Source organism: Haliaeetus albicilla, chromosome 4, assembly GCF_947461875.1.
Source record: "Haliaeetus albicilla chromosome 4, bHalAlb1.1, whole genome shotgun sequence".
In the NCBI taxonomy this organism is placed as follows: domain Eukaryota; kingdom Metazoa; phylum Chordata; class Aves; order Accipitriformes; family Accipitridae; genus Haliaeetus; species Haliaeetus albicilla.
In genome coordinates, this window is record NC_091486.1 from 44,148,402 (window position 1) to 44,172,149 (window position 23,748).

At 58.8% G+C, this 23,748-nt stretch overlaps 3 protein-coding genes across 32 annotated transcripts in view; 2 read left to right on the top strand and 1 right to left on the bottom strand.

The window, feature by feature from the left end:
• COL18A1 (collagen type XVIII alpha 1 chain) overlaps positions 1–1,466 on the top strand; it is a 41,768-nt gene extending 40,302 nt beyond the window's left edge. For all 3 annotated transcript variants that reach the window (XM_069782201.1, XM_069782200.1, XM_069782202.1), the window contains one exon: positions 79–1,466. In XM_069782201.1, the coding sequence (XP_069638302.1) occupies positions 79–292 (214 nt within the window). In that variant the 3' untranslated portion in view covers positions 293–1,466. The remainder of the gene's footprint in view (positions 1–78) is intronic.
• On the bottom strand, positions 1,257–8,227 carry SLC19A1 (solute carrier family 19 member 1). 4 transcript variants are annotated; one of them, XM_069782204.1, is made up of 7 exons: positions 7,001–7,086; positions 5,527–5,638; positions 4,130–4,440; positions 2,678–3,413; positions 2,261–2,453; positions 2,036–2,177; positions 1,257–1,937 (listed from the first exon to the last, which is right to left on the bottom strand). In XM_069782204.1, the coding sequence occupies exons 3-7, from the start codon at positions 4,304–4,306 to the stop codon at positions 1,755–1,757; spliced, it is 1,431 nt and encodes a 476-aa protein (XP_069638305.1). In that variant the 5' UTR covers positions 4,307–4,440; positions 5,527–5,638; positions 7,001–7,086; the 3' UTR covers positions 1,257–1,754. The 4 variants fall into 4 exon arrangements, with proteins under 4 accessions (XP_069638305.1, XP_069638307.1, XP_069638308.1 ...); XM_069782206.1 differs by lacking the exon at positions 7,001–7,086 and adding an exon at positions 4,511–4,607 and having other exon boundaries at positions 5,527–5,730; XM_069782207.1 differs by lacking the exons at positions 5,527–5,638; positions 7,001–7,086 and adding an exon at positions 8,204–8,227.
• A 1,171-nt stretch (positions 8,228–9,398) lies between these two features.
• The window catches only part of PCBP3 (poly(rC) binding protein 3), a 63,813-nt gene continuing 49,463 nt past the window's right edge, over positions 9,399–23,748 (top strand). For 16 of the 25 annotated variants that reach the window (XM_069782208.1, XM_069782220.1, XM_069782228.1 and 13 more), the window contains exons 1-4: positions 9,457–9,595; positions 13,740–13,830; positions 21,046–21,126; positions 22,382–22,487. In XM_069782208.1, the coding sequence (XP_069638309.1) occupies positions 22,422–22,487 (66 nt within the window). In that variant the 5' untranslated portion in view covers positions 9,457–9,595; positions 13,740–13,830; positions 21,046–21,126; positions 22,382–22,421. Of the gene's footprint in view, positions 9,596–13,739; positions 13,831–21,045; positions 21,127–22,380; positions 22,493–23,748 lie in introns of those variants that run through there. The other 9 variants (XM_069782211.1, XM_069782214.1, XM_069782215.1 and 6 more) reach the window with 6 other exon arrangements.

The window sequence follows — 23,748 nt, forward strand, 5'->3', positions numbered from 1 at the left end:
AGTGATGGGGAAAGTGGGGAGATGGGGTCTGTACTGGGGGGGGAGGCAGCGGCATCCCCTCACCTTTCTCCTTTCCAGGCCGCAGAAGAGCATCTGGCACGGCTCGGATGCCAAGGGTCGGCGCTTGCCCGAGAGCTACTGTGAGACGTGGCGGACAGAGGAACGTGCCGTCACCGGCCAGGCTTCCTCGCTGGGCTCTGGCAAGCTGCTGGAGCAGATGGCCAGCAGCTGCCAGCATGCCTTCGTCGTCCTCTGCATCGAGAACAGCTTCATGACTGCCGCCAAAAAGTGACACCCTCCCGTCCCCTGGGTACCCCACATCTCCCTGGGGAGGGTCGGGCCAGCCTGCACCCTGGCACCCCTGTGGTCCTCAGCCCCCCCATGCACCTGCCCTCGCCCCGCAGGGTTTTCTTCTCCCGCAGACCTGAAGCCAAAGAGTATCGCCATCACCCCTGCCCTGGGTTGGCAGGGGCTCGCATCCTGCCTGGGGCAGGGCAGCCATGGGCTGGCTGCCTTCCTCTTCCTCCTCCTCATTTCCCTCCACTTCTCTTCTAACTCCTAATATTTAACCACTTCAGCTTGCGTCTCCCACCTGCCTGGATGCTCTTTTCGGGGTGGCTGGGCGAGAGGATGCTTGGCAGGGAGATTTCAGCACTGCCATGCGGTGTGCCCTCCTGGAAAGCCTGCGGGGGGGGTCTCTGACACCCCCGCAGCCCCGCACTGTCCTCGCCAGGAGCTCGGGGTTGGACCCAAATCCTTGCTGCTGGGGCCACGGGGTCTTCTCCAACTGAAACCCAGGCACCCCACCCAAGCAAGGGACCGTCCCATGGTGGTGCTGGGGCTCCCCCCAGATGGTCTCCGCCCTCCCCAGGTAAGGACCATTCCCACCCAGTCCCCCATCATCATCCACACCAGTAGCTCACGAGCTCTGGGGGGGGGTTTGGTCTCCCCAGTTCTTTCCACACACCCTCGAGACCCCCAGGCGTGCCCCCACATCCCGGGTACAGCCACACTCAGGCCAGTGCGCAGACCGGGGCAATGGGGTGGCCCCAACGTGGGGCCAGACGCGCCCTTGGCATGTGTTTACATGCATGTGCATGTTGAGCATGCATGGTACCGAGGGCAGGCACCCTGCCATCACCCCCCCTCCCCGTGCCACCTTTGCTGCACTCCAAGGGCCAAGGGGCAGCAAAGCTAGTTTGAATTGTTATGGGCAAATCCAAGGTGCTAAAAAACAAAAAAGAAAGAAAAAAAGGTAAATCTGTAACTAGCTTTTTATTATTGTATGGAAATTATTACCATAAAAGCTGTGCGAGTCACATGGTCTCTATTTCTTACAGTCTACTGTATTTTGTGTAATTAATGCAATTTAAAGCCTGTGGATTTTTTTTTTTTTTTTGGTCAGTTGTGTCCTATGAATCATTTTCTAAAGGCACTGAATAATAAAAAAATGTTATCTTCTTGTAGCCTGGGTCCGTGCGATGATGGGGAGCTGGTGGCTGGGAGACCCCCTGGACCCCATCCATATCCCTGCGTGGTACCTGGCCGTGGCAACCCTGCTCTGGTTGTGTTTGTGGATGGGGAGGGTACAGCCCTGCCCCCATGGAGCAGAAAACAGGTCCTAAGGGGTTATGTCCTCAACAGGCCAGTGCTGAAGACCAGTGGCAGGACAAGAGACTGAGCACACGGTGATGGTGACGCTCACTTATGGAGCTGAGACCTAGCCACTGTGGTCACCATGCCGGCGCTCAGGCTCACACGGTGCTTGCCTTCAGGCTTTTCTCCTGCGCTGGCACCTCGGTGAGGAGCTGGCACGGCTCCTTGGGCAAGGCCGGCTCTGCCAGCTGCTTGTGGCGGCTGTGCCAGATGCCTACACAGACGGCCGCCACCAGGTAGACCACTGCCAGCAGTGTGAAGTAGCCAAAATACACGTAAAACTGCAAGAGAGTGAGGGGAAGAGAATGACACTTGCGGCCCCCCCTTCATCCCACATCATTAGGGGACCACCTCCATCCTCGGTGCCCCTGATCCCTACCTGGGGATGCACGGACAAGCCCAAGCCCCTCTTGTCGGCCACGATGATGGTGATGATGGTCTTCAGCACGATGGCAAAGAAGGTGTTGACTCCAAAGACCAGCGCGCAGAGCTCTTTGGAGAGGGAGGTAGCGATCTGGAAACTGGGAAAGAGGGGATCACCAGTGAACCCCTGGTACCAGCTTGGCTGCCGGGGTGGGAGCAGGTCCCCAAGGGTACCACGCACATGGCAAGGGGCACCAGGAACTGGTAGGAGCCGCGGAAGAGGACGTAGGCAGCATAGCACAGCCAGATGTTGCTGGTGGTGTTCATGAGCAGGAGCAGCCCCGCCTGGAAAGCTGTCACCACCCCGATCACCAGCTCCGACCACAGCCTCCAGCGGATCTTCACATAGCCGGCAGCTAAGGAGGCGCCAGCCCCTGGGGAGGAGATGAAGGATATTGTGAACACATCACCAGCATGGGACCACTTTGCATCCCCCAGCCTAGCGACACTCATCTCATCCACTGATGTTCATCTCATCACCACTGCCAAACCATTCCCTGCATCCCCCCAAATGCCATAAGGACTGCCATTCCCAGGAATGCAGCAGGACAGGGGTGTCCCCCTGCATCCCTGGTGTTCCCAGCCCAGGCGAGCATACCCAGCAGGGTGGAGGCAGCGTCCACCCCTCCATTGTACACCCGGCGGTTGTCCATGGTGGGGTAGATCTCGTTCCAGAGGATCTGCACATAGTACAGCACCAGGTAGTAACCGGCCGAGTTGAAGACCCACCACAAGGACCAGAGCCGGAGCTGGGGTTGCTCGGCCAACGCTCCCACCTCCCGCAGCATACGGCACAGCACCGCCTCCCGCCAGCCCCGCGTCCCCCCACCGCCATCCCCCCCGGCCATCTTGTCCAGCTCGGTGGGCGCAGCCCCCTCAGGCTGATTGAAGAAGAGGCTGCGCCGGGGCCGCTCAAGGAAGAGGGTGAGGATGAGGCCGAAGCTGACGAAGCCCAATGAGATGTAGCTGAGGGTGAGGAAGGAGACGCCCCCCAAGGTGACACAGAGCTGGCCCAGCACGGAGCTGGTGAAGACTCCCAGGAGGACAGCAGAGCGGGAGTAGCTGGCCATACGCTGGTAGCGGGATGGGGTGACGAGGGAGAAGATGTAGGAAGAGTAGGCGATGCGGGCGGCCATAGTGACGCTGTAGAAGAACTCCATCAGCTGCATGGCCAGGACAGAGGTGCCCAACACCAGCAGCAGCCAGATGGAGATGTGGCTCAGGCTCTGCAGCACCAGCACTGGCTTGTAGCGCAGGTAGTCCGTCAGCAGGAAGATGGGCACAAGCACAGCCATGTAGGAGTAGGTCATCACCGGTATGATCGCGTTCGTCACCTGCCGTGCGTGCGAGGAGGTGCTGAGCACGGGACACATCCCTGGGGGATGCCCCCAGCCCAGAGGAATGCGGTTTGGGTGGCCATCAGCCACTGACCCCCGCTGCGGCACCTCATTGGGGAGGAATGTGGCCCACAGCGCACTCAGCCAGGGGCCTGGCTGAGCCTCAGGCCCCTCCCGTGCTGGGAACACAGCATTCCCACGGATGCAGCAGCCTGCTGGGACCGGGGCCAGCGTCACTTGGTCAGAGGACGACGACATACAGTCCCTCCTCGTCTAACCCCATCACTGCCAGCAGCCTGGCAGTGCCCAGCCCTGTGCCCTGCACTGTGCCAGCATGGGAGGGTCTCACCGGTGGGATGGGAGAGGGCTTCTCCCAGCCTGGCACCCCCCTGCCACCCCACTGGCTGCCCAGGTGGGCAGGGATCAGGCATCACCCCCCTAAAGTGGCATCTAGCCTGGTCACAAGGTCTTACACGGGAGAAAGCTGAGCCTGGGGCTGAGGGGACAGGGTGACCTCGCAGCCCAGCGGGACAGGGACACGCTGCCAGATGGACACATGCCACCTTCTCCCCCAGCCACCCAAAAAGCACCACCACATCTCACCGCACCCCTCCATACCCCAGGACCGTGAGAGGATGCTCCTGCCAGCCCCAGGGTGGTGACCATGAGCAGAAAGGGGGACACCACGGGGGGACAGGCTGCCCACGGCTCACCTCTGCCTGCGTGAAGTTCTTGTCAGCCCCCAGAAGATACGGGGTGATGAAGCTCTCCCCGGGCCGGATCTGTGTCATGAAGCCATAGAAGCAGAGGTAGAAGACTTGTAGCTTCCAGCGCTGGTCCAGCACAGTCTCCGATGCCGGCTTTTTGGCATCATCATCCTTCTCGGGCATGGCTCTGCCGGCTCTGCAGTGGGATGATGGCGTTATCCCGGGGACCGTCAGCTAGATGGGCTTTGCTGGGCCAGGCAGCCCCTCTCTGGCTGCAGGCACTCTCCGAAGCATCGAAAGCCACGTCGCTGCAGTTTCTGGGGAGAAAGCAGCATTTGGCACAGGCTCAAATTCCTCTATAATCGCAAAGCAAATAAATACCACTACCTTCTCCCCAGGAGATGTTCTTGCAAGAAGAAAAGCAGCCGCATGTCTTGCTGTGCAAAAGCCGGGGGGGGCCCATTTCGGGCGACATTTGTAAATCCTGTATAAAAGAGCCTGGATGCACGAAGTGCCCAGCTCTGCAGCGGGGCATTGCTCAGCTCCCATCACCTCCATTTTTCTCCCTTTTAAGAGTCAGTGGGGTTTTATCCCTTCCCCAAAGCAATGCTTCCCTCCAAGCTAAGTCGCTCCAACTGCAGACCCAGAGGCAGAGGGATGTAGAAGCCCTATGCCAGGGATGCTCCGGAGGGAGACAGCAGCGGTCGCAGGGACCGTGCCGGTTGTGAAAGCGAGTTAATGTGCACACCGGGCGTGAGGCCACCCGTGTTATACATTAGCTGGGCGGTCAGTGCGACTTTAGCTGAACCACAGGCGAGCAGCTGCCCATCGGCTCTCCCCTGGCAGGACACGATGCTCAGGTGGCATTGCCTGGCCTGGGGAGAATGCAAAATACCATGAGGTTCACAGTCTGGAGGGGGATTAAATGCTCAGATCCTGAGGTTTGGCCGCAGGAAAGCTGGCAGTGCCGGGGAGGCCTGATTAGAGGTCACGGGATGAAGGCAGGGAAGGGAGAAGGCCTGGCCTGGCCGTCCTCCCAGTGCTCCTCTCTCCCACAACAAGTCACCGACAGCACTTTTCGAGCCATAAAAATCCACGTGTGCCAATCCATGGCGGGAGCAAGGTCTAGAAACCCAATTACCCTGCTAATCGCAGAATGACTAATCACGGTAATTAAAAAGTAAGTCCACAGTCCCAGTCCATGCCTCCCCCCGGCTGCCATCATCCTTCTGCACAGCGAGACTAGGGGGGCTCACCTCTGAAGAGCACCCCTTCCCAAGATAACGCACGTGGCTAACGGGGAAACGAGCCAGTGCCGGTGCCGGCAGGGGAAAGTCGGTCATGACTGAAACCAAAAGTGGCAGTGGGAATCAGAGTGCCCATTCACCCTAGCAAGTACTCACCGGTCCAGCGGCATTCCTATGGGATTTCAGCGCTGGTGACTAAGCATCGTCAAAATGCACATGTCCCGCAGCTCACAGCTGGGCAAACAGCCCTTACCTCTTAAATAGGTTCCTGAGGAGCAGGGCAGGGATTCAGTTCCAGCCAGCTATTGCCCGGAGCCAGTGCCGCAGCCCCCCACTGCTGTGCCGGGAAGGACAAGGGTCAAGGAGCGGGGGCTAAACCCTCCCAAACACCCACCCCAGCACCATGCCGTGCCCGCCCGCCTCGGGCCCAGCTGCAACTGCCTGGACTATGCCCCATCTCCCACTCGTTCCCAAGCTGGGCTGTGGATGTGAGTGATCGTCCCCTCCAGCAGCCGCTCCCTGTGGGGCAGCCCCCCAGCACATGCACTGGGACCCCGACAGGCTGTTTTCCACCCTCCGCCCCAAACCCATTTGGGAAGCAGATGATCCCTGTTTCCTTTCGTGTCCATCCAGGATGGCTGCAACTGCTCATCCCTGGCCCAAAGGAAACCATCCACATTAAACCTGGGATACAGTTCCGTGCTGCTGTCCCAGTGCCACCGTCCCTGTCAGCACCGGCTCCTAACTCCTAGCACGTGTGTCCCCACACATGCAGGGACTCCAGCCCCAAAGCTGTCCGGCCAGACCCAATTCCACCTCTCCAGACCTTCCACAAAGCTGCTACCACTCGAGGGGAGCGGGTGCGATTCCCAAGGGATGTTCCCAGCTCGGTGCTGTCATCCCTCTGCCCTGGTGCAAGCCAGGCAGAAGAGAGGGAGCAGAGCACGGGCGGCTATCACCGTGTGAACCTGGTTATCGCCAGGTTATCACGGCATGACCTTGACAAGGGATCACTCTCATGCTACACAGTTGTCAACCCGGGGCCACGGGCGATGCAGGTGGCCAAGCTCAGGCACAGCTCCCCGGGGAGCCACGGCCACTGTGGTCCGGAGGGGACACCCCGGGGGGGGGGGGGGATGCTTTCCCCGCAGCTGCATGTCAGTAGCACAGAAGTAATGCCACCGAAGCATGACACGTTTTGTGGGCAGGTGCCGAGCAGGCAGGGGATGAGGGTGCTCGAGTCCCTGAGGGACCTTGCCCAAAACAGGGGGAGGAAGTTCCTGAAAATACACCCTCGCCCACCGTGAGGGCACCTATCTGCCTCCCCCCCGCCCCCAGCACCCAAGGGATGGGTGGCTCTTTCAGGTGCTCCGGGGGTGGTTTGGGGTGCGTGTGGTAGAGGAGGGTGTTGGGGGGGGGTTGCGCGGCACCAGCTCTCCCTGAGACAGGGCACGCTGCTTACCCTGGGGGCAACCCACATCCCCAGCATCCCGGGCACCCCGACGAGGGAGGACACCCACATCCCCGGCATCCCGGCCCCCCCGGGGACACCCCACATCCCCGGTACTCCCGGTACCGCGGGCGGCCCAGCACCGGGGGCAGCCCAGAACCCCCGCAGCCCCGGCCGTACCTGGGGGACGATGGGCATGGGGGCGGCGGGCCGTACCCGGCCGGGAGCGGTGGGGGGGGTTCCCGGGGCTCCCCACGGCGCTGCTGCTGCCGGAGGAGGATCCACAACAAGCCGGGGGCAGGAGGAGGAGGAGGAGGAGGAGAATGGGGGGTGGCCCTCGGGAAATGTAGTCGTGCCCCATGTGCGGGGAGGTGGAGGGACTACAAGCTCCACAGTGCAGCGGGCAGGAGGAAGGGGAGGAGGAGGCAGAGGAAGAGGAGGGGGAAGTAGAGAAGCAGAAGGAGAAGCAGAAGCAGAAGGAGGAGCTCGGCCACACCGGGGGGGGCAGAGCCCCACCGGCAGCTCGTAGTTGTGTGTCCGAGACGGGGGGGGGGGAATCGCCCCCACCCCGAAAGCTCCTTCGCCGGCTCCTCCCAGCCGGGCTCAGCTCCCCGCCCATCTACCGTAGCCTCTGGGCTGCGGGGTCCCGCATACCGCCAGGCTGGCTCGGCAGCACCCCCGGGGAGATGCTGCCCACCGCCTTGGTTGTCGTCGTCCCCCCTTCCCCCCCCGCAGTGATTAAGGCCTGCCCTGCCCGCTCCTCACTGCCCATAGCTGCTTGGATTTATTTCTGCACCCCTGTTTCTTACAGGGAGGGGATGGGATTAGTTCCAGCCTGGGCTGTGCCGTGTCCCTGGGGGTCCTGGACGTGCCGCTGCCCACCGGGCTCAGAGCAAAATTGCCGAAGCCTCTCTCCCCTCGGCACAGCCTGGCAACAGCCCCCAAGATGCGCTTATGGGGTGAGACCCAAATGTCAGGACAAGAGGGACTGCACCAGTCTCAGAGGTGAGAGCATCCTTAGAGGCAAACCAAGCAGAGGTGGAGACCCTCGAGGATCGGGCCCCGGAGCTGGTGCCCCCATCTCCCGGGAGATGATGCATCTTCCGAGAGCATCTTCTCTCCCCCTTTCCTCCCCCTCTCCCAGCACTTACCCTGCCAGAAGCAAATGCAACCTGACAGGGCTCGGCTACTCCGCTGAAATATTTATATGTTCCCGCCTGGAAGCGCGGCAGCGGGGTCCCAGATGTCTGGGAATTGTCACACCCCACACTCCCCCTCCCAGGGCCGTGAGGGGTCCAGGTGGCCGCATCCCAGCCTGGGATCTTCCCACCCAGAGGCCTCTCATCCCATTGAGCCCCCCAACACCTGTGCAAAGATGCTCACCGCCAAACCAGCATGGTGGGGGCTAGACCAGCATTTATCTCGCTTGGGATTTTCTCCTGCTTTTCTCAGCCAAAGTGATAGAGCCAGGGTGTGTTATTTAGGCCCTTTCTTTAATGACAGCACGTTTTCTCCCTGAAGCAGTTTCCTCTCTAGGGAGGAAACCAGGACAGCTTTGGTGCTGCAGAAGGAGTTGGCTCATGTCCCCTCCCAGGCTGGCACTGGTCCTGGGGATGATGGCAAGACCACAGCAGATGTGTCCGCAGGCTCCCCATGCCCATCATGTACCTCCCCCCGGGCAGGGGCACAGCCTTTGGTAGGACTTGTTTCTCCATCCCCTGATTGCCAGGACGGTGGCAGGGTTGGGTCCCTTCGTTATGTGCAGCAGGACCTGGGGGCAGGAGCACCCCAGGATGTGGATCCAGGGTGATGCTGTGCACCCGGGCAGTGCTAGCACCCTGGGGGCACTGGTGGGCCTTAATAACCCTGAGCAGTGTCACCTGGACCCCCACCGACCCCAGTGTGTGTCCCTTGGCAAAGTCATGCTGCTGCTACCAGCCCCAGTCACTGGCCGGACTCCCCCCAGCCCAGGATAGCAGCCAGGGGTGCAAGGGCCGGGCTGGCAGATGCATTTGTGCAAAGAGGACAGGGTGCTGACAGCACAGGGCACCCCAGCCACCCATCGGATAGCTCAAATGGGGGGGGGCAACCCCCCAGGCCCAAGGGCTGGCATCCCCCGGTGCCTGGCTGCTGGGGCTCGGAGCTGGGGCTTGGCTTCAGCACGAAGGATGGGGCAGGGGCAGGAACTGGGGCAGCGGCTCGGGCAGGGGCAGAGCAGGTTTAGGGGCAGGATCAGGGCAGGGGCAGCGTCAGGGTCTGGTGCCGGCGCTGGGGAAGGGGCAGGCGCCTGAGCAGGGTCTGGGACACGGGCAGGGGCTTGAGCAGGAGCAGGGGCGAGGGCAGGGCAGGGACGGGGGCTGGGAAATGGGCAGCGGCTGGGGCGGAGAAGGTCAGGGGCTGGGAAAGGGACAGGGGCAGGGGTATTAGCTGGGGCACGGCAGGGGCAACGGCCGGGGTAGGAGAGCGGCTGGGGTAGGCTTAGGGGCAGGAGCTGGGGCTGGGGCAGGGGGCGGCGGGGCGGGGCAGAGCCGGGGCGGGGAGGGCTGCGGGGACCGGGGGGGGCCGGGCAGGGCTGCGGGGGCCGGGCAGAGCCGGGGGGGCCGGGCAGGGCTGCGGGGGCCGGGCCGGGCACACCCGCTCGGGTCCCGCTGCCACCTCCCCGGGAGCGAGTCCCGCCGCGCCCTCCCGGCCCCCAACTCCGGCGCTCCCCTCCTCCTGCCCAGCCCTGCCTGCCCGTCCCTTCGTCGCTCCGTCCGTCCGTCCGTCCGGGGGCAGGTAGGGGTTTGCCTTTCCTGGGGCGTTGTTTTCTGGGTGGGGGCGAGCTCGGGGCGGGGGGGTCCGGGACGGAGCCGCCGGTGCCGGTGCCGGTGCCGGAGGTGCTGCCCCGCACCGGACGGCAGCACGCTGCCCTCGCCCTGCTTCGGCCGGGTCCATCCTTGGGGCGGGGGGGGTCACCCACGCGGGGACCCGGGTGGGGGGTGGCGGGACACACACGCACACACGCAGCCGGCACCGCTCCGGGAACCAGCCCGGGAGCGGGAGGCGAGCACCCTCCAAACCCAGGGTGGCTCCGTGGAGCAGTGAGTCCTCGATGTCCCCGTCCCGAGGGGCTTCCCCCCCCCGCTATGCCCCGCCACCTCCCCGCTGTGCACCTCTGCGAGGCTGCTGAGAGTTTTCCGTCCCTGACTCCCAGCCCGGGATGCTGCTTGGCTCGGCAAAGGCTGGCCTCTGCCAAAACAAGCCCCAAAGCGCTGTCCCTGTGGCCCTGGCCCATGAGCGGGGGTCCCCAAGGGAGGCGGCTTGCCAAGCCCCCCACCCGCCACTGCAGGAAGGGGGACGGGTGATGGTAGGGATGCTGTGTGGCCAAGCCCTGGGTGGTGGCTTTTGGCTGGTGACTTTTGGGTGCCAGTATCCTGTGGGGTCCCACCGGTGTCGGTCTGGTGGTTGTTTCTGAGCCTGGGCTCCGGGTGTGCTGGTCACCACTGAGCTGCTCGTTGGTGCACCCAGCCGGGGCAGTGCATCCGCCCCAGCATCAGTGCTGGGGGGAGGAAGGGAGCCCAGGCCTTGTTTCTGGAGCACACACCTCGAAGTTTCCGCCGCAGTTGGGCAAATCATCTCCTGGGAGCCCGTTTCCCCAGCTGGGACCTTTCTGTCCTTCCTCTGAAATTGGGCTGGTTCATCAACATGTGCCTCAAGAGAGCACAGGGCTGGGGTTGCTCCCCCCTCCCCACATCACATGGAGCCAGAGTGAGAGGGGTAGGTTTATTTGGGTATCGCCCCTGGGGCAGCGGGCAGCATTTCTTGCCCAGCTCCTCTCAGTGAGTCCCCCAGGGACTGGGTGAGGCCTTGCTGACCCGTCCTGGGGAGGGGGTGGCTCCTGTCACCCTCCTTGCAGCAGCCCTGCCCTGTGCAGCATCCTCCGGTGGCCGCTGCACTGCAGAGCGTTCCCACCCCAGTGCGGATGCTGCATGGCCCCCCGGGAATGGCGCAGAGCCCCGCGCCGCAGGGCGTCCTCCCCCAGCTTGTGCATGGCGAGCCTGGGGCATATGGGGCAGCTTGGGGCTGTGATGCCCCGGGGGCTCCCACGGTGCTGGGGGTGTGGGGCGAAGCCGGGTGCTGTGGCCGCGCAGCAAGGTGCAAGCATCCCAGGCTTTCCTGGCCTGCAGCTGTGGACAGTGCACGCTCTCCATCCTTGCGAGAGGAGAGAGCGTCTGCGCATCCCTCAGGATGTGGTAGCAGGCGAGCGGGTGGTCCTGGTGGGAGATGCACCAGACACTGCTCTGTGCGGGGGTCTTGCGGGGGCTGGGAGGTGGACAGGGGTCCCCGAGGATGGAGGGGATGGATAGCAGCACGTAGTGCAGATTGGCTCCGTCTGTAAGCAAGCAGCATGGGGATGGATGGAGAGCCTTGTGGGAGGTGAAAAAGGCACCCAAAATCTCTGTGACCTATTCCATGCTTTCTAGGAGCATTTCCATAGTGGCCTCTGGGAGGATGTGAGAGGGAAACCCCTGCCTGAGCTCACTTTAAATGATGGCCGAGGAGGTGTAGCTCTGCCGTGGAATTCAGGGCAGGTGCCAAAACCGCTGCCAGACACTCCTGGGGTGGGTTGAGTGTTGCTCAGCCCCTGTGCTGCCTCAGCCCTGGGTCCGTGGGGCTGCACTGGGAGGCTCCAGCCCAGGTTAGTGGGTACAAATGTAACCCCTGGCTCCTTTCCTTTCTCTTTGCAGTGGCCTCAGGAGAGCATGGGCTTGTTTCAGGGCTGGAGCTGGCTTCCACCCAGCCGATGGTCACGCCTGCAACGGCGAGGCTGGTGTGCTGCAGCCACCCCTGCATGCATGCTGTCCCTCCCACAGGGCAGAGCCTGGGGAGGGGGAACAAATGTGCCTAGACCCCCACACACACCCCAGCTGCCACAGGGCTGCCCATGGTGCCCTGATCCAGCCCCGTGGGAAGGGGGCACAGTTCAGGCAGCTGCCTGCAGCGCTAATGGCAGTGCTTCCTCCCAGCCTCAGTGCTCTGCTGGAAGCGCTGCTTCTTCACCCTGCTAATTGGGGAGGTGAAATAATGGCACTAAGATGTGGCCAGCATACCCCCTGGTACCCGCTGGCTGCCTTTCCCTGCATGGAGGCTGCAGGGATGCCGGAGACGTGTGCCAGGCTGGGGGACAGCGTTTGTGTCCCTGGGGTGGACCTTCACTCCCAGCCCTGGGGCAGTGATACCTGGGGCAGAGTCAGGGGCATCTTTCATCCTCCTGCCCTGTCCCAGCACAGTGATGCCCATGGCTGTCAGCACAGCCAAGGGTTGAGGCTCTCACCTTTCTATGCTGCAGAAATAGGTCCATCTTTCATCAGGTTGGCAGGCAAGCTGGGTGCTACCCACCTCTCTGACTGCCTGTGGGGAAAACGCAAAGAAGAAAAACTCTTTTTAGCAGAGAAGGTCCCTCCTTTGAGCGTCCCCAAGGGGCTGTTTTGTGTTGAGGAGGGAATATGGGATTTTCCAGCAGGCAGGTTCCCCCCATTTTGGGGAAAGCCCATCAAGACTCGGCACTCTGATTGATGGGGAGCCCTTTACAGGAGCTATGGATGGTTGGCGACTTCCTAAATGAAGCAAGCACTCAGGAGTGCAAAAACTAAATGCTTTCCTCCAAAAATGGTATCATGCAGCGCTTTGAATTTTCTACCTTATTTTTCGGTTGCTTCTTCCCTTTGCCGAACCCCAAACTCTGGCCTGTTTGGGCAGGCTTTGCGATGAGACACGCAGAAGAGAAATGCCATTCCCCAGCTGAGGGGAATGTGGTTCCAGCCCCCTTTGGTCTGGCAGCAGCCCATCACCAGGGTCTCGTGGCATGTGCCCCCCAGCCTTGCCAGGGGACTGTTGGTATCACGTCCACCAGCCTGGTGAGTGCACGTTGTGGGGAAACGCAGGGTCAACCAGAGGAGGAGAAAGAGGGTCCGCATGCAAAGGCAAGCAGCCAGCCTCTCCCAGGAAGGGGTTAATCCTGGAGCTCCAGATCCCGTATCCTATTGCTGCCTGCTTTGGGTAAAAGCTTTTTTGGCTCTATTTCAAGGGCAGTGGCTGGAGGATGACTCATGCATCCCTGCCACCAAGGAGTAAACCCTCTTGTCCAGACTTTCCCAGCCCAAGGTGATGGTTTCCTGAAAATCCAAGTGCCCTGGAGGGCCCCGGTGTTTGGGAAAAGCTGCTTCCCAGCAGTGCTAGGACCCACTTGTCCTTAGGGACTTGGGGTGGCAGCATCTCCAGCATGAATGCTGGGTGATGCTGAAGTGCCTGTGTGGGTCTCCCCAGGATGGGGACCTGCTGTGGTGGGCACGGAGTGAGTGACCAGCACAGGCACAGCCTGTCCGCACTCAGCTTGGGGTGGGAAGGGAGTAGGGTCTTTTTCTTAAAAGCCACTAGATGATAATAACTTAAGCAACGCATTTGGAAATGTAAGTGATGTGCTGATGCAAGTGGAAGTAGCAAATGCTCTGCTTATTCCTGACGTTAGCGGCTGAGCTGCTGCTCGTGGAGGGGTTTCTCACCCGGGATGTGTGGCTTTGCTGCGTGTGTGGTTTGGAGCTCCCCCCAACGTGTTCGTAGTGAATGTTGCACAAACACAGGTGTCACGGAAACACCGAACCACAGCCAGCGTGGGGCTAGGGGTGCTGCTGGGGGTCTCTGCCTTGAAAACTCCCGCCTTGTGCAAGCACACCATGACATAGGCTCTGCCCCCCAGGTCCCTCCCCCCATGACATGGTTGCACATCTCTGGTTGCAACATCTTTGCCCCATCACCCTTGTGAGGATTTTGGAGGGGGGTTGCCACTGAGCAACTGAGTGCCTTGCATTGCACTGGGGCACGTTGTTTGGAGGATGCTTTTGCCCCAGCGCAGCCTGACTCTCGTCCCTTTTGTCTGCAGGGCAAGAGCCGCCCTGCTGGCTGCACCGTCACCTTCCCAACGCCGCCAGATGTGCCTCCCAGTCGCACTGAGCAGGAGATCGGCCCAGGGGGTAAGGAGGCAGGAATGGCCCCGACGCATGTCTGGGGCTGCCCAGGGGTCTCCAGGTGTGACGGTGGTATGTCCCCCACTCCCCGGCACAGGTCACGCTGGCTGGTGGCAAGGCACAGGTCAGACCGGCTCTGTGCTACCGAGGGGTGGTGTGTGGCCGCTCCATCCCTTCTTACCCAGGTGATGTTAGGAAGCTGGGTGATCTATGATGAGGTCCCTGCTGCCCATTGTGCTCCTGAAATTATAAAAATGAGGACTTTGGGTGATGGCAGTGGATGAGGGCATGCAGGTTTCAGTGCCCGAAGTGAACATCTCTCTTTCGTGTGTTTTAGGAAAGCCCACAGGAGAGCCCCTCCTGGTGTGCAGGCAAAAAAATGGAGGGCTCGGAAAAAGTTCTGAGGTTTCAGGGTGAAATTATTTCATGCCAGGCAGCCTAATTCATCTCTGGAGCAACGCTGCTCGGGGCAGGAGCTGGACCAGAGACCTCCAGAAATGCTCACAGCCTGACTCGCTCTGTGACTCTAGCCTTCCTTCAACGATTCAGTACTTAAAGGCTTTTATTTGACTGATAACATGAAGGCAATGTTTTGGGGAGCAGAAGAGAGGAGACTCCCAGGGTATCTGTGAAACGAAGCCCTTCTCTGTGATGGTGCAGCTCCATGGGGCAGGCAAACCTCTCCACTGTGGTTGCCTGTGGCCACTGCATGAAATGCACCTTGGGAATCTTGGGAAGCTGCAAAGCCCAAAGCCAGCGGGCAAAATCCATAGGTTTCAATATCTCATAGCTTTGGGGGAGATTCTCCTGATCTGGCTATGTTGGCTGCTTTGTGTCAGGGGAGGAGGGTGCCTTGGGGACACCCAGGGTGGGCTGCCTGAGCTTGTCAGGGTGAGAGATCTTGCAGGACACATGAGGCTGTGATGGGGAGGACGGTGAGTGCATGGCTAGGTGCAGAGAAGCAGCCCTGTAGCATCATCGGGGTTTTAGTGTCTGCTGAAAAATCCACCTGGGGGAACTCTTCAGGCAGCTCGCTGGTCTGGACACCTCTGTGACTCAGTTTCCCCACTTGGAAAATGTGTTACCCCTCCAGGGGATTTTGGACACCAGCGCATGGCCAGGGGATAGATGAGTGAGGGACTTGAAGTTGCCTGGTTTTACTGCACAGCTTGGGTGGCCATGGTCCCCAGGGACACACGCCGATAGCTCACCTTCTGTCTCCCAGGACATTTCATTGCACGTGGGCTCTGTGCCGGGGGTCTGGCTCCCCAGGCAAGCAGCAGAAGTGATGCTGTGCCATCTGATGGTGGTTACACCTCAGCCAGGGCTTCACTGGGCTCTGCCAGCCATCCATGCTCCTCCTTCAGAGGACCAGGGTGCAAACCATGCCCAGATGCCATGCGTCCCAGCCTGCATGGTCTCCATCCTTGCCCTGGGTTGCAGCCTCCTCCTTTCAAGCGTTGATGAGAGCTAACGTGCCTGTCATCAACAGCTCTCCCTGCCGTGGCTAGAAAACACCCCAGAGTTTTGCGAGTAGAGCTGACAATATCTGGCGAGACGTTTTTCCCTTGCAAGCACGCAGGATTAGTTTTGCCAGCTCTTAAGCAAGGGAAGAGGGGCAATGATAAAGGATGGAAGGAAAAAAGCGAACCCAGATGAATGGAGGATGGCACCAAATTTGCTAACCTTGCTCTCAGTTTCTTGTGGAGCAGAAGGAAAATGAATAGGAGGGGGTTGGCTGCTTGTGAATGGCCCTGGGAGCAGGACAAGGCTGTGCAGACCCTGGGGTCTCCTTGGGCTGACCTTTGCTCTGGGGTCTTTTGGGCAGAAACACCCTTCTGAAATGCATGGGTGGTCTTGGCCATGGGTGATGTCCCAGGGAGCTGCTGGTGGCATCTGCTGCTGGGGCACGGCTCTGGCTCAAGTGCTTTGACATCGGCATGTTACATCACTCCTAATCCTTTTAGTGATGTCTAGGTTTTGGAGAGAGCATGTCTGGCTTTCCAGATCCCATCCTGAGGACCTAAACTAGCCCACTCCAATGGACCTAATTCCTGTCCTTCCCCAAAGGCGAGGAAGTACCAGGGATTCCACTGCATGTGGTCCGTCTCATCCCAGTGATTGCTCCTAAGGCTTCCTAAGCCCACCAAGGACTTCTCATGTGCAGTGAACCCTCAGCCCTTCGTGGCCAAGGAGCACTCTGGAAGTTTTAAAAACTCACCAGTTTTCCCCAAGGAGACACCAGCTGCTGTGTCTCCCTGGGTAGGGCACTTAATGGCTTAGCTTGCTGTGACCTAAATGAAATGTCTGCTTGTCCCAACACCAGGTCTCCACCAGGTACCCAAGCCCCCAGCGCTGCCTCCTCCACCCTCAGGGATGCTGGGGTCCCTCCAGGCACACCGGATGCTGCTGCTGTTTGCAGGAAGAGGGAGAAAAAAGCAAAAGGCCGAGCTTCCCCCTCTCACCAACCGATTTGTCCTCTAGGAGATTAGTCCCCTTCCCTGGCTTACGGGGGGATTTGCAGCCGCTCCATCTGCTTGAGCCCAGCAGGTCAGCGGGTGCCAGGGAGGAGTGGCTGGAGCCCAGCTGCTGTCTCCGCTCCTGGGCATCCCAGGCAAAGCCACCCCTGGGTTTGCACCCTGGATTAGGCATTTCTGGCTATATCTGTCAGAAAGGAGCAAAAACCCCCAGAGCTACACAGGTGAAAATTCCGCTTGCTACATGGTTTAGACCCAAGGATGTTTGTCAATGGAGCAGTGCGGAGCAATGGCAAGTTTTTTAGGCTGTAGTTGGCTGGTAGAAAGCCTTGAGGATGCTCAAGGACCTCCTTCCACCCAGGATGGTCCCAAGGAGATGATTTCCCTGTAAAACCCACGTGGCCTTTGGGAAAGCAGGCAGGCAGTTGGGAAGGAAAGCATCTCAGTGCAGGCTTTCCCAGGTGGACCCACAAGCTGCCTACCAGGGTTTTGCGGGTAAATGGGGGGAGTTTGCTGGCTCACCAGTGCTTTTAGAGCCAGGTTTTCCAGAGGGGAAAACCGGGAGGTGATAGAGGTGATACAGGGCTCTCCTCCCACTCTCTAGCTCCCATCTCATCACCAGGCACTGTTTGAAGGTGGTAGGTAGCAAAGAGGCTTGAGCTAAGTTAGGGAAGAGCTGATGACAAGAGGGCTTATGGAGGCTGGATTTATAGGGACTGACTGAACTAGGTTTGTGGAAGTGGTGGGGGGGGCTGCTGGGTGATGCCGGGGGCCTGGGCTTTGCTGAGTGCCATCCTGCTCCCAGGCTGTGGGGACCATGGGACAGGAGACCCTTTGCCCATGCCCGGATCCTGGCCGAGAGTGGGTCTGGTCTGTGCTGGACCCAGGAACATGCTCCCCCCACGCCACTGCCTTTTCAGCAGGCATGGGGCCATGCGAGACCCAGCCAGACCCCACTCCCAGGGATGCTCCCAGTGGGGCAGCTCTCAGAAAGCACCGGGTTTTCTTCTAACGTGGCAGAAAATCACAAAGAAGGGAGCTCCAGGCAGCGGAGATGAGATGCTGAGACACCAATGCCATCCCCATCCTGCTCACCCACTGCTGCAGAGCCCGGGGGGGGACTGGTTTCAGCCCCCCGTCTCCATTCTCCTTCCCTTGCTGTTTCACCAGGAATACCGATGGAGGCTGCCAGGTGTCAGCTCAGAAATCTTTTAACTTTACCTCCTCTCCCCAAATGGACAATGTCTCTGCTCATTAGGTACCCGCCCAGGGGGCAGATGTCAGCTCCGCTCATGGCTTTTCTCAGCTCATCTCTGCCGAGACTCGTGATGACTTCAGAGCGCTCAGGTCCCATCACGTCACGCCGGCTCCTGCCCGTGGGGCTGCCCACTCTGCCTGCCTGGCGGCTGTGCCGTCCCGGTGGCAGTTCACCTACAGCCCCCCCACCTTGGGCTCACCACCTCCCCATCTTGAGGAGTGGGGTTTTGAAGGATGTTTGTTAAAAGGCTGGAAAATAACAGGCACCGGTGGCATACGCATGGTGTGCGTGTGTGTGTGTGCAGAGCTGGATTCGGTCTCCCTTGCCCAGGCAGTGCCTGGGAGGAGAAGCCATCTCTGAAGTCTGCCCTTTGAGGCTGATGCGTCCCGACAGCTTGTTCACTGGGACATTAAAATCATTGCCTCTGTCTGCGTAAAACACCCAGTAAGGCGGATGATGGGAACGCAGGTCAGGGGAGGATCGTTCTCTCCCCTGTGTGATGAGCGGCAGCACTGGAAACCCCAAGCAGCAGAACAAAGCAGATCCCAATGGTGCAGGGGCTGCTGCACCCTGACTGGATGGGTGCGGGCTCCCCTCCAACAGGAAGGGAGCCAGCAGCTGGGGGGGACAATGCAGGTGGAGCCATCTTGCTGAGGTTCCTGTCTATAAGCTCAGGGATTTGGTGGTACGGTGGGAGAACATCCCCATCCCATCCCATTCCATCCGGTGCATCCCTCACCAGCTGCACAGCATGTTTTCCCAAAGAGCTTGAGTTTTCCCTGGGGGCTTGCAGCAAAGCAAGAGGACATCTGCAAGCTCTCCATGCTCTCTGCAGACCTTGGACCCCACACAGGTGCCCCATGGTCCCAAACACAGGGGCAAGCAAGATGCCCTATAGGCACAGACAGTCAAGTACTTGCAGGTGAGGGGAAGCTGAAGTCCACCTTGGCTGGCTGAGTTTGCAGGAGAGGCAGGCTGGGTGTTGGAGCAGGCTTTTTATTTTGGGGGGGGTGGTATGTAGTAGGGGATATGGGAGGACCTGCTGGTAGTTGGGATGGTAGGATAGAGCAGCATGCCAGGGTCCTGAGGGGGCTGCTTCTGCATCTCCAGCCCAGAGTAGGCGCAGAGATGGGGAGTCTCTGGGCAGGGCTGCTGAAAACCTGAGCAAGCCTTGCTTCGAGGGGCCCTTCAAAATGATTCCTGGTGTGATCTGCTGGTTTGGGCTGGGCAGCAGGGCAGTGTGTGAGCTGGGGTGCACTGGACACCCACCAAGGCACTGCCAGGGGCATCCCCTATGCCTAGATGCTGCTTTGGAGGGCCACAGATGTCCTCAAGAGCAGTGCTTATTGGATCACTGCCTGAGCGAAAGCAGGGGAGTTGTCATGGCCCCATGGGACCAGGCACAGGACCTGCTGACATGTGGAAGTACCCATCAGCTCCCCTCCGAGGCTGCACACAAGCAGGGAGCCACACACATTTTGTTCACCTTTGCATCTTATTGATGCCACATGGTCAAACCCTCTTCAGAGAACATTTGGCCACATCTCCATGATTCCTCCTTACCCACTCAAGATTAAACGCTGTGAAATTTTGAGTCCTCTGGAATGAGGTGGCTGAGTCCTCCAGTACATCAAGCTGAGGGTGCTGCCGAGCCCCTGGGGGGTGCTGTCCTGCATGTGGTCCCTGCTGCTCAGGGTGCTTGGTGCCTCTCTGGGATGAGTTAAGGATGTTGAAATGTCATAGTCTACAAAGGTTGACTTTTGGGGGGACTGGCCACATCAATGTGTTGGAATTCATTGCATCCTGGGGTGCTTTTATCTGGGAGCAATAGGCATGATTTTGCTGGTATCTGGACATGTCTGCCACTCTGCTGTTCACAGGTGGCTCCTTCAGCATCCTGGGTGACCCCTTGTGAACATTGCTGACCAAATTTGCTAATGGGACCTAGTCCATGAGAGCTAGCAGACGAGCTAGCCATGCAGGGATGGAGCCGTGCTCTCCACTGCCATGGATCAGGAGATAGAAAGCTTTTGGTGTGATAAGCTGGCTGGTGTCTTTCTCACAGCACCAATGCATGTTTCACTGGAGAGAAACAACCAGGAAAAAAAATTGACTCCTCCGCTTGTACTGCCAGAGCAGACACAAGGTGCAGGGGCTTTAGCAGTGCTGGAGAGAGGATTTGGGAGATGATGGTGAGGATGACAGTCTACCAGCAGACCAAAAAGTTGCTTGTCCATAGCTTGTGATGCTGCCTTTTAAGACAACTCCTGACTGTCTTGCATTGGTCATTGATGAGCAAGATACCGCTGTTGTGTAATGTGGGGACACAGGCAGCTGCCACAGCCAGTGCCTCTTTGGCCATGGTGGTGCTGCTGGATGGCTGTGCCTGGCAGAGGTCTTCTAGAAACAGCCCCACAGGAGGTGTCGGGGGATGTTTAAGCAGCCACGGTCAGGATGTGCTTTGCAGTGTTGAGGTTTCTGCTTGGAGGCAGCTTTTTGATTACGCGAGGTGCTCTTGTACCCATGCTGGAACTGAGGTTGCCCCCAGCATGGCACTGGTCCTCTGGGAAATGCAAGTGTGTCCATACCTGGAGGTGACCTGCACCTTAATAGCAGAGAACACGAGTTAGGTGGCTAGAGGAGCATGCAACTCCTCTGCGTGGTTTGCACACCTGCTCTTGTGCATCTCAGGGGGCTGCAAGACATAGAAATAGCAGTTTTAGAGACTGGCTTACAATTCTGCACCAAACATTTAGAGGAAAAAGCTGTGCTGGAAGCAGGAGTTCCTGTGCATGGGTGTGCATGTGGCACACAGTGCAAGACCATAGGGTTGTGGTTGGGATTTTACCATGCAGCATGTTGGTTTAAGGGTGGAATGGCTGTAATGTAACAAGAAGCAGAGCTGCTGGGAGATGGACCAATATTTGATTAAGAAAACTGCTGACAAATTCTTTAATGACGCATTTCCTGAATGCTAAGCCTTGTCTTGGAATGAACTCAAACCTATGACCTAGAAGACAAATAAAAGTTTCGTTCCTTGTGAATTCATGGGCTGCGTTGCTGTGGGTCACTGCTCTGCACCCGTGTGGGCAGTGGTGAGGCAGGATGTGCCCATGGGCTGGGGTGGAGGGGCTTGTGCCTGCACTGGTGCTGGGGAGAAAAAGGGGGGTTTCCTTGCAACCCTTTGTCCTTCCTGCATCCCGAATCCTTGTCTGAGCCCCCTTGTTCCTGTGTATTTTGATGAAGCTGGTGCTGTGGTCAGGGTTTTTCCTTCTTTTTCTCAATACTGAAATCAGTGACCAGAAGTTTGTGCTGATTGGCATAAAAAATTACCAAGGCTTCCTCTGCTCTGGGCTGTTTTGCCCTTGTGCTTCCCTGGATTGTCCTCGGCCATGGCGGCAGTGTTGGGAGGATGCTTTTGTGCGTTCTCAGGTGGGGGGGCTGACGGGGCATGCTGGGGTGCTGAGATGTCATGCTGTCTTCCAGGTCCTTCCCTGCTGCCTCTGCTGCTGACCCTCAGCCATCTGCCCCGTGGGATCCCCAGCCTGCCCTGCTGCCCCTCCAACGGTGAGTCACAGTTCAGGTTTTTCATCCTTTCCAAGCTATTTGGGCTTGGTGGGGGTTTTTGTTCCCTCTCTGTCTTTTGAGAGTCCATGGGGAAGGATGTTACTATTGTGACAGTTAATGGGATTTAAAATTTATTTTCCTTGTGTAGGGTCAGTGGAGAGTAGTGAAGTTCCTCAGGGTCTGTTCTAGGACCTGTCCTGCTTGCAGGTGACACTACCTGGGGATGCAGTCGCTACCTTGGAGGACATGGCTGCCATTCAGAGAGGCATATAGGGTATTGTAGGGAAAAAACATTAATTCTGAGGGCAGTTGGTCGCTGAGAGAGGCTGTGTAGTCTCCATCCTTGGAGGTTTACAAGCCCCAAAGGGATAACGTCCTGGGCAACCTGCTCTGATCTTAGGGCTGACGCTGCTGTGAGCAGCAGGCAGGACCAAAGACTGACCTCAGGGGGTCCCATGGGCTCCCCCCCACTGACGGGCTCCTTCCCACAGCAGTGGCATCAACCCCTCGAGCCCAAGTCACTGGGGATGAGCACGGTGGTTGCTGAGTCACTAGGAAGAGGAAGGTTTCCCCTTATAACCCACAAACTGCCCTGGCATGTCAAGAGCAGTGCCAAGTCCAAGCAATGAGTGGGGCCTGCAGCTCACCCACCCTGCCACCCAAAGAATATTTTGGGCGATGGAGAGCTTTTTCTGCCCTCTGGCACTCAGCTTATTAACAGCTCAGGCTGCTCGATTGATTTTATTGACGGGTAATGCATGCCCCAGTTAACTTATTGGGAGCAGCAGCAAAAATAAAGCAATAAAAATAACCCAGCACCCATGTCACTGAAACGTGCTGGATTATTTCCATTGTGGTTTGATTTCTGGATGAAGCAGACCCCTGGCTCGTGCTCCCCCCACGGGGGCAGTTCCCACAGCTGGACTGCTGGGCTGTGGTCACCTGGGGGGTCTTGCTGGGGTCATGTCCCGGGGACCCCCTCCTCCACAGCCCAGCTCTTTGGATGACTTCGCTTGGTTCATGGATGCTGGGACAGACCCTGCCCAAACCTGCTCTAAATGTAGAGAAAAATATAGGCATGGCTTTGCTGCCTGCCCCATAAACAACCTGGAGGTGATGCTCCTGATCATTTTGACCCGCCCAACCCAACCCACGTTTTATTTCTCTCTGAAATTCACTTTTCCTGGACGGTAAGTGGCCATCAGGTGTCCTTCCTCTGCACTGTGCCTAACCTCTGCCATGTCCTGGTCTGCAGGCTCGTGCCGCGGACCACCGGTTTCCGCCCCGCACTCAGCATGCCCTTTTCTAGTGCAACCGGACCCTCCAAGGAATCACTCTGGAGCTCGAGGCCAACCTGCAGGGTAAGGTAAGGCAAGCTCAGTCCTTTCAGCTGCACCAAGGTCTCCCTTAGGCTATAAAACACCTGCAGGGAGGCTGTGGTTGGGCTCTGCAGAGAGAGGTACTGTGGCACTGCAGGGACCCGGCTCCGTGTGAGGGGCAATGCTGCGGCGTGGGCAAAACAGGGAAGGGGTTTTGCTCCCTGCACAGAGCAATCCTGCTAGCAGGGCTTCTATGAGAGGTGTGTTTTGCTGCTGGGGCCTCTCTCTGCAAAGGGGCCAGTGCAATCATGCATCCATGCAGGCCTCCCATCCTGCTGCCTCTGCCCCCGTTGCACTTGGCCGCCTGCTTTCCACCACGGTGGTCACAGGAGTCCATTAAAACCACCTAAAGAGCTAAGCTGGGAAGTGCGTAGACAGGGTCATTTTCATCAGCCACTCTGCTTTTGTTACTAAAATAGATCTGCTTTGGCCTGGGGCCATCGTGTTGTCCCAGGCATTGACTATCACAAATGGACGGCGGGGCAACATTTTCCATTAGTGAAGAGGAGGACATGCGTCTCCGAGTGAGAAGACAGCTCCATAAAGCAGAAACGTTGTAGTGACAGACAAATCCACCTCTCTTCTCTCCCTTTCCTTTTAAAAGTGTTGCTAATCCCTGTTTTCTGCACATAAAACCCTGGGAGAGACCGTCCAGAGCAACACTCTATACCTGCAACAAGATGGTGCATTTTGGATAAGGGGATAGAGGTTTCTCAGAGGAGCTGCAGGTGACCCAGTAAGGTGCAGCAGAGGTAGAACTTGCCCAAAAACCTGCAAGGAGCCTTGTCCATGGTCACTGGTGACGCGGTGGGTACTGGTTACGCCTGTTCTTGAGGATGCATCGTCTGAGGTCCGGGACCATCTGCAGCTCCTGTGTGCTATGGGCAGCCTCTTACAAACACATCCATCTGTAGAGGGGCTTTTGCGGGGGTGTAGGGCAGCTTTGTCTTTCCTGCTGGTAGCCTGAAGGCCATGAGCTGAAGGAAGATGCACTTGGGAGTACATCCCTGGAGGGCCCTGCCTCTTCCCAGCTTGCTGGCATCTCCTTGAGCACAGCAGGTCTTGGGGAAGGGATCCCCATTGCCAACCCCAGGAAAACTGGGACATGTCTTTGCTGGGGGAGCTGAGTGTCCAGCCTGGGATGAAGTCCCTAAACTGTCCTCCCACAAGCGCTCATAACCTAAATCTGTCCAGGAAGTGCATTCTATTCTCTGGCTTTAATGAAGACCGTTTTCTGCAGTAA